At 30.2% G+C, this 9538-nt stretch overlaps 1 protein-coding gene across 1 annotated transcript in view; it reads left to right on the forward strand.

Annotated features, from left to right (window-relative positions):
• Window positions 1-2471: 2471 nt before the first annotated feature.
• The window catches only part of LOC106689017 (C3 and PZP-like alpha-2-macroglobulin domain-containing protein 8), a gene marked incomplete at its 5' end in the record, with an annotated part of 143321 nt that continues 136254 nt past the window's right edge, over window positions 2472-9538 (forward strand). Inside the window, 1 exon segment of the mRNA XM_014433756.2 lies at window positions 2472-2654. Within this exon segment, the coding sequence (XP_014289242.1) occupies window positions 2472-2654 (183 nt within the window).

Below are 9538 nucleotides of genomic sequence, written 5' to 3' on the forward strand. Positions count from 1 at the left end.
ACATTGAAAAAAAACAAAACATATTTTAGGGAAAAAAAGAAAAAGCGAATTGCTTCTGTGAGAGAATACTTGAATTGGCGCTTAGCTTTAACAGAAGTGTCATATTTTCTTTTGAAAACAAGTTTTTTTTTTTTTTGTTTTTTTTGTCTGGCGGTTATTTTTTTTTTTTAGAGAGGTGTATTTGGTGGTCACGTTAGGGAGAACGTGAGGAGAAAATATTCCTATTATCGAGAAAGACACACGTGGACAAGACATTGTGTGTGAAGTGATGTGTTGAGAGAGAAATCTTGTTTTTGCAGACAGGGTTTTAAATGAAAACTATGTAGACATTTCGCGAGTACATATATATTATTCAAAATCTATAGCATCAAACTGAGAGAAAACATCACATCACTGGTCGACAATACCATAAACAAATTTCAAAAATGATAATCAATCTAGCTAAATTTAATTAACATTCTTGTCCACACGAAACTTTGACGTCTACCAGAAATTAAAATTTATGATGGAAATAATGAGATTAGTTTTAGTTTAAAAAATTAAAAATGAATTAACAGTGTACAAATATTTTTTCTAAAAAGTTTTTCTTTAGATTTTATTAATTATTACATTAACTTAAGAAGATTAAATTATAATTCAAGTTAATTCATTTCAGTTTTTAATTAACTTCTTAGTTTTAAATTGAGGACACCAGTAATAGAGATAGAAAAATAATTGTATAATCGCAACATAACACAATTTTAAAAAATGGAACTGAGGACTGGTTGATAAGTAACATTTTGGGGCATCATTTTTTTATATTATTTTTTTATTACAAAATTATTTATTTGTTTGTACTAAAAACTATCGTTCAGCAAAATATTATGATTTTGCAATGTTATTCCGTTAAAATCTTCTGTAACTTTCATTTACTCTATCACCACAGGAGCAGTCTCATTCGATTCATAAAAATAAAAACTATTATAAATGATACCTTGTTTGGCTTATTTTATTTTTAACAAAACATTTGACATATATTTTATGCTACAAAAATTTAATTTGTCCAATTAAGCTCGAAAAGAGTAAAACTGACAATGTCCCTACTTTACTTGAATTGTGGCACAACTGACCAAAAAAAAAAAATAATTTTATTTAGAATCGAACGTATTTCAAAGATAGTACCTTTGACTGCGGTCACTTTCTTTACTGAAGTCGTCCTACAAGATCTCGTAAATCCGTTACATTTATTACAAATTAACTCCAGTCTACAACCTAGGTACAACCTAAGGTATATCTCAACACAAAATAAAACATAAAATGTTTGTTAATTGTGTCACTTGTCAAGCATAGCAGCAACATTAATTATTAAGATTATGAATAGGATAGATAATGTTTTTTTTAAAACACGTAATGCAAAAAACCTACTTTTTCGATATTAAAATTTCTGTTGCAATGGAGGGATTTCGCTTCGTCTACATCTCCTGCAAATCATGGCAATGACCGTGCTAAACTAATAGTAATGACCAAGATAATAATAACTGAAGTCTTATCATGAATCATTCAACTAAATATTATTTTATATGTTGTTAACGATGTAATTCATTTGATTTTTTCATGTATCGCAGAAACATTTGTAAATGAAATAACTATTTCATAGTTTTTTTTATAATTTATTTATAGTTATTTACTACTGTATAATAATATATACAAGTAAATTTGCTGTAAGTGACATAGTGACATGATACAAACATGTGGAAAATCTACCCATTGATAGAACTCCAATAACATTTCTAGAGGAGAAGATCTCGAGACCATCTTCTTTTCAGACGCCTAGGAGGATTATTAGGTAATGAAGGAAAAGCCAGGTTAGAAACAAGTGGATTTGGTTGGTTGGGAAATTTATCATGGAAAGAATAGTATCTGGTTCTTGCAAAATCGGCAACATATGGGTTCTGACGGATGACTTGATTTGTGATAAAGTATGGAACATTAAGGATTTTACGAAGGATTTTGGACTGTAAGGTTTGGATTTGGGAGGACTTTGATGGTTTAGTGGATCCCAAAGCTCAACTCCTTATGTCCTTATATATAGGCCTTATAATAGTCATGTGGATAAGTATTTTGTAATAGCATGGCATGGATTGGATCCGACTATTACGGAATAGACGAGCAGTTTCCTATCTTTTTAGTTCATAGTTAAAACTAAAAAAACGGACTAAAATGTAATTTCGTGCAGAAAAATATCACACTGTGCTAATCCGTGCAGTAAATACCAAACATACAATATAAAACTTGGGTCAATCAAACGTTTATTTTATGATTTGTATTTCTATCGATGTTTGGCTGAATTTGAAGCTAGGGGATGAAAGAATGTATTCCCATGATAATATAGTCCCTATTTATAACATGGTGGATAGAGAACATAAATATATGATGTTAGATATACACTGTGACGTTTTGACGACTGTTTTACATTTGCTATTTTGTTTCAGGTGAAGGAACAGTACCTCTAGCAGTGCCTACCCAGGCCAGTGGGCTGCTGGTCCTTGAAACTGGAGTCGAGTGCGACCGTGACAATTGCCTGGTCAAATCCGCCTTCCCTTTGCGGCTAGTGGGGCCTGTTAGGGATGTCATCATCAGGCCCTGGAGTAGGTACTACAAGCCGGGGGAGACAGGTCAGTCTTGTATTACAACTTATTGCATACATTAAAATAGACATAAAGCAATTAAATCAATGTTGCAATACAATAGAATTACCTGAAGCTTGCTGAAGGGCTCATTCTTCAATATTACAAAGTAGGACGTTTGAAGTTACAGTCTGGAAGAACAATTGGGTTAATTAAAACCTAATAAGATTTATGAATAATAAATATGCATACATATACACATTAAGAAATACGTAGTATATAAGTATGTGGCATTTAAAAACAATACATTGTAGGCATATTATAATTGATATCAATTATTACACGATTTTCCAATAAAATAAAAGAGAAGAAAAAACTTTACTTCGTTAAGTACTTCAAGATCCATTAGTATAATAATAATAAAAATAATACTAAAATTAGTAAAACTATAACAGACTTGTGATCGATTACCATCTGGCCGTTTTTGCTAGACAGCGGTGTGTAGTTGTTGGTTGAGGCTTTAGGGCATAATACCCTGAGATCATCAACGCCCATAGCAGTGTATAGTTTGACTTCGTCACGATTCTAAGTGTTTTCCTTAGTTCTGGAGTAACAGCTATATTCCGTAAGCTTTTTAGTACATTGTAGGTTTTGAATTTGTTAGACAACATTAAGAGGAAATAAAACTGATTCAAGCTCTTTTCATTACTTTTGTGTAAACTGATAAAAATTTCGTTAACAAAATCCAAACTCTATCTGAATGGTGTTTAATGTAAAAAAATTAGTAGGGGATAAATTTTTAAAAAAATAATATTTACTATATTCGCCATATAAAATAGTTTAAAAAAAGCTTATAAGATATTAAATAACAATGCTATTAATTACATTTTATTTTATTGAGGCACTTACTAAACCAAAACCGACTGTTTTTAAAGATCTTAAGACAAACACAAAAAATACTTATTTGTATCTAATTTGACATAAAACACCTCATTGTTATACCGTATTGTGTCATTTTTTATTATGAGCTAGGGATACGAGGCTAACTAGAGTTAGAGTCTGCCAGTACAACAGTTAGTATTGAATTAATTAAAGTAAAATAAGATATAGTTTTTTGAACCCGGGAGTTAGTTGAACGTATTTTAGTCACTGAGCTACTCTGCTCCCTTAATACATAATAATAAGGTATATAATACGTAGTAATAAGTAGAAGAACAATACTTTACTTTTATTCAATACTTTAGGATTCATTAGTAATAATTAAAAATAATTCTAAAATTAGTAATACTACAAGAAACTCAAATGATTGATTACTATCAGGGCCCTGTTTCATAAAAAAGCAATTTCACTGACTTATACAATTCTGCCAGATAATTATTAACTTTTAGACTCATGTTATACTATTAATAGTTATCCCTATCATGAAACAAAATGTATTAGTACTTGTACTATATGGTTTGTGTATTTTTATTTATAGACTAATACTATTGGCTTTCATTATGAAAATGGTCGTTTCGCTAGACGGCATGAGTCATTCATACATGCAGTTACAGGTATATCATGTAGGATTATTAGTATATCCAAGTTTTTGAACGTTAGACAGCATTAACAAGAAATTAAGCTGATTCGATAACTTTTGATCAGTTTAGAGTAATTAATATCTCATAAACTAAATCCAGACAACCATAATACCATTTCCTGTACCTGAAAGAAAATCGCCTTGATCACCGCCTTACGTGGAACCACCGTATCAACATCAAACTAATTCAAACCTACATATGGTTAGCAATGCTATATACTGTCCTAAATAGAAAATCCAAATTAAGACCAGAAACAGCTATTTTTATTTTTAAAACAATTCTCAGGCCACTGGTGAAGTATGGCTGTGAAGTCTGAGGAGCGGCATCCTTTACGAATCGGAAAAAATTACCATATTTTCAAAATAAAGTCGTAAGAATTGAAGTGGATGCTCCTTGGTTTGTAACAAATAGCCATTAACATGGAGAATTAAAAATAGATACGATAGAAGATTGCATCAAAAAAGGTTCATGAAGTTCCACTCCCAGTTACTGACAGTTAAAGGAGCAGTGATCTACAACTTGGAAAACCCAACCATAACCCGAAGACTGAAGCCCATGCTGCAGGACATCCTGTTATAACTTCTATGTTTATCAGTTCTTTTATTGTCACTCTAAAATTTTATTTTATCTAAATTTCTTTATTTTTTTCTTAAATTCACTTTTTTTATTTATCTATTAGAAATCATTATTTGTTTGTTAAATCCATAAATGTTTTTGTTATTAATTTTCCTTTTCTCTTATTAGAGATAAGAATTATTATTTTAATCTATTAATTCCTTTTTTATTTATAACTTTATATAGTTAAGGGGTGTCTTTTGTATGAGAGATAAAAACAAATAATGTACCTCTTATATTAACTATGTAACCCCACCAGGCCTATCTGGTATTGATTAAATAAATAACATACCTGATAGTTGTTTAGTGTTAAAATTAATTTGAAACGAATAATAAACCCCAAAAATAGTGGTTGATTATTTGATGGTTTGACCAAATTGGACATGAGAGAGCTCATCTTTATACCATATTGTATGATTTTTTACTAGGAGCTATGGGATTTATTCCATTCAGAAGTTGTTAACAAAAGAAGCTGTGAAGATGAATTATATTGTTCTTCAATTAAAATATAATATAATATTAGGGCAAATAGTTATAAATTCAGTGTTGGAAAAAATATCATCTAGGTAATTATATCTATGTTATTATGTTATAATATATTATGGATGATACGATATATAGATGTATCTAAAAATAGATAATAAAATTGAATAAGTAGGCCGGCTAATGATGGAATTGAGTCATTGAAGCATTAGAAATTATAAAACCGATAAAAATTTGAATGTTTTATTACATAAACAAATCTATTCATATATAACATTAGATAACTCACTACTCATTTGATTATATAATTTATGTGATATCTATATTTTCCTCAAGTTCTGTCTACTATTCCTACATCCTGGCAACATAGATTGGCAGTTTCTTTTTGGCTTTTTAATGCAGTCTAGGAACTCCATTTCCTCTTTGCTTATGAATATATAAGCTGTAAGAGCTTCTCAGAATAGCTCCATTTCTTCCTTTTACCTCGAAGAATTTTTTATTGGCTTCCAAAATATTGGATCAACAGCAGTGGCTAAAATGTATACGTTTCCAACATCAGCTCCATTTCAAATTATTCCCAGAATAGATTTTATAAAAGAGATTAATTAAAACAAAAATGCTATTATTTATCTCTCAAAATTATTTGCATTAAGTTTACCTTCTAAACCTGACCAACTATTATTATAAAAGATCATCTCATATTCCAAAACTATCTTGGTTACTATAAATTGACCCAAATAATTTATGAGACACTACACATAATTATCTTATGTCAATAATATTTTACAGTAATTCTTGAGAACAGAGCAGTCTTGAAGATCTTGATTAAAAGTTTGTAAAATCCATCTCTCGTGGTTTCATGTATCAGTGCTCGTAAGATGTAATCATTTTAAATAAAATTTGCCTCATCCGTTTTCAGTGAAGAATTATTTTAGTTGGTGATGTGACCTTTATATTTTAAAGTCATAATTAATTGATGTAATATCTGAAATAAATTTAAATTGAGGTTGTCCTTTTTTGTACTTTCCCATTGTTGATTCTAAATATTTACTATGAGAACCAGATTGGACTTTTCAATCCGAAATACATGAGTATGTATAAAAGTTAGTATTATATATTTGTCATAGATAACTAAGTCGGCTTAACATAAAATTTTTAGCTCGTAACTAATCCCAATAGTTATAGTAACAATTGGTTACCTTAACTCATTGAACGAAATTCTCTTGTGAAATATAAATGTTGGAATGACATTTCTCAACACCATTCACCGGAGGAACGGTCCCTTCACGTTCCATTAATTCCATGACGTAGACTCAAGCTATTGCTAGACTATACAACCTTAGCTGGACTGATATCAACACCTTATAATGCTACAAGGCAATCAAAGGGAGAGAAGACTCAGTAAAGTATGTATCATATGTTTCATGTATTATATATGTGTGAAGTACTAATTTTATTAATGAAGGGTGCGAAAAAAAACCAACACCATTCTTACTCCATTACGAAAATTGTTGTTTAATGAAAAATGCTTTGCAGAGATCATGACGCCTAAAATGTACCATTCCTACGCTAATGTATTGTTCATGTTGAGATGATCTTGTAAATAACCCGCACAAATTATAGACATGGGTATACCATTTGGATCCTGTTGGGAATGGATGTATTGTTACTCCTCTGCTTCCACAGCAAACAAGACCAAGAATAGATTAATGAGAATGGAACGGTATCCAGCAAGGAAATGAACAGAGGCTGAGGGAACCATCAGGCCCGTGTTTTCTGTCATCATCATAGCCGTGATTAATGGTTCTCTTGAGTGAATTAAACCATCACAATTTCCGGACCCATCAGCCTGGGCTTATTTTGAGTCCGCATTTTATTTATTGTCATTTAAACCATTTTCACTTAATTAAAAGCCTTTCACAAGGACATGACTTGAGTACCATTAAATCTTAAATATATACGTTTTTTCTAAGGAGTAAGCAAGACAAGCCTTTGCCTTTTGATTAATGGATGGTTAAGTTAAAAATTTAAAGAATTATGACAATTTAAAACTTATTTTTTATGGGGGAACTTGATTATTTACTTTTTTATTCTTCTATACATGCAATATACTGCATCGGGAACTATAATGCAATCAATAGATGAAAATCAAACTATGGTCAACATGATTCCACTCCCAGATAACTGGAGTTAGGAACTGAAGAAGGAAACCCAGGTGCAAGACATCCTGTTATAAATTCTATTTATCTATTTATTTAGTTATTTTTTTATCAGAATTAATTAGTTTTTCATTAAAAATCAGGATTTTTTTTAAATCAGTAAATTTAATTTTTGTTGCTATTTTTCCTATCTCCTATAAGTATTATTATTTTTATTTATTTTATTGATTAATTTCCTAATTTATCATTATTACTCAAAGCTGTTCAATAGGTATAGCATTTTTAATAGTTATAAATGTCTTTTGCACGAGACAATACCTCCCATAATTAATTGTAAGACAAAAAAAGAATAAAAGTATTTAATTTTTTGTTGATATTTGCGGAATGTCCCAGCATTTTCATGTTTCCAGAAGTTCATGAATTAATGCTGAGAGCTCAATGGCTAAAAAAATTGGCTTTATTTTTCCGTCTATTTCCACAGAAACTAGCGTTTCTTCCTTCTGTGTGGCGGTCGGTAGAGACTATCGTTTGTAGACGGCGATTGGTGCTGTAGACATTGAACCTTCTGGATCTTTTCATATTGTTTCTGGAACATTTTAAAGCCCAAGAAAAATAAATATGCCAGATTAAATTGATTGATATGAGGGAGGGGAGGACAATTCCTGCGAAAAAAAAAATTCCTGCGAGAATTGACTTAGAAGACGACTGCTCAAATATAACTATTATTATTATTACGCATGGTCATTAATGATAAAACGGTAATACATTAATTATTTCATTTTCAGAAGTTACACTTCTAACGGCCAATTCTAAGACAACAAACAATTTTTTAACAACCAATCACACGATTTCGGTCTGGCAAACCTAAAGACACCGATTTTATTATATTTTTATTTTATATAATCATCCAATAGAAACCAATTAAACCAGATTATTATATTTATACTGTAGATAGCTGCAGATTCACTTTTACGTTCCAAGATGAACAACCCGAGCAGAACAATAAAAGCAAAAAATGTGGATAACTTAGTTTTCTGAAGCCGGTTATTGGGATCCAGTTATCGTCTTCTTCAGTATTCTCGGAGTAACTGCTTCGCCAACTTTTTCAATATTTAGAAATAAAGAGAAGATTATTTTCTCTTCCGGTGCTAAAGAAAAACTTTTAGGCGTAGGGAAATTAAATTCGTGGCCTAAATCGCAAACGGGATGTAGTCAGGTCTCCGAGATAAAAGAGATTATTCCAACATCTCAGATATTGTTCATTTATATACATTTTTGTTGTAAATAATATAATTTATACATTGTTGTGTCAATTTTTTCTTATTTAATGTGATAAAGATTAATTAAGTGTTTATTAAAATATAGCAAACCATATATTCTTAATGACAACAAAATTATATTTTTAAGAAATCATTTATATTTCTTTCGCCAAAAAAATGAGTTCGTCAACACCCGTTAAATTAATTTATTTCATAGTTTACACATTAACTAATAATTAAATGTCAAGTCTAGTATTTAGTATTGCTTGAATCAATATCTAGATCTAATCAATTTTTTTATGAACCAACTGTTGCGCGAAACTAATCTGTGAGATGAAATACCTAATTTTATTGTCTGTCAAAAGATTCCCCACAAAATAATAAGGATCCAAGTAGGATCTCAAATTCTTGTGCAACAAATTTCCCTAGTAAACTGATTACATAGATTTTATAAATAAAACTTAGTTATATTTTCCAGATGATTGCAGAAAAGCTTAATAAAGTGCCATACACGTTTTATTACTCTTTATCCCATTAAATAAGAAATAATTAAAAAAAATGTATAAATTACCTTTTGTAAAACGAAAATGTATATAAATGAACAATATCTGAGAAGTTGGAATAATTTATTTTATCTCGGAGACCTGACTATATCCGGTTTGTGATTTATGTGTTATTCTGGCACAGACCGGTAGATGTCATCTGGTTGGACCATATTGGATGTAAATAATAAATGTTTTTTTAAATAATAAAATTAGAGTTTAAAGCCTCCTAATAAATACAAAAATATGAGGACTAGCAATAGCTTACTCTTCAAATCTCAAACGATATAATGC

The sequence above is a fragment of the Halyomorpha halys genome, unplaced genomic scaffold (genome assembly GCF_000696795.3).
Source record: "Halyomorpha halys isolate HHAL.00 unplaced genomic scaffold, Hhal_1.1 Scaffold1259.1, whole genome shotgun sequence".
NCBI lineage: Eukaryota > Metazoa > Arthropoda > Insecta > Hemiptera > Pentatomidae > Halyomorpha > Halyomorpha halys.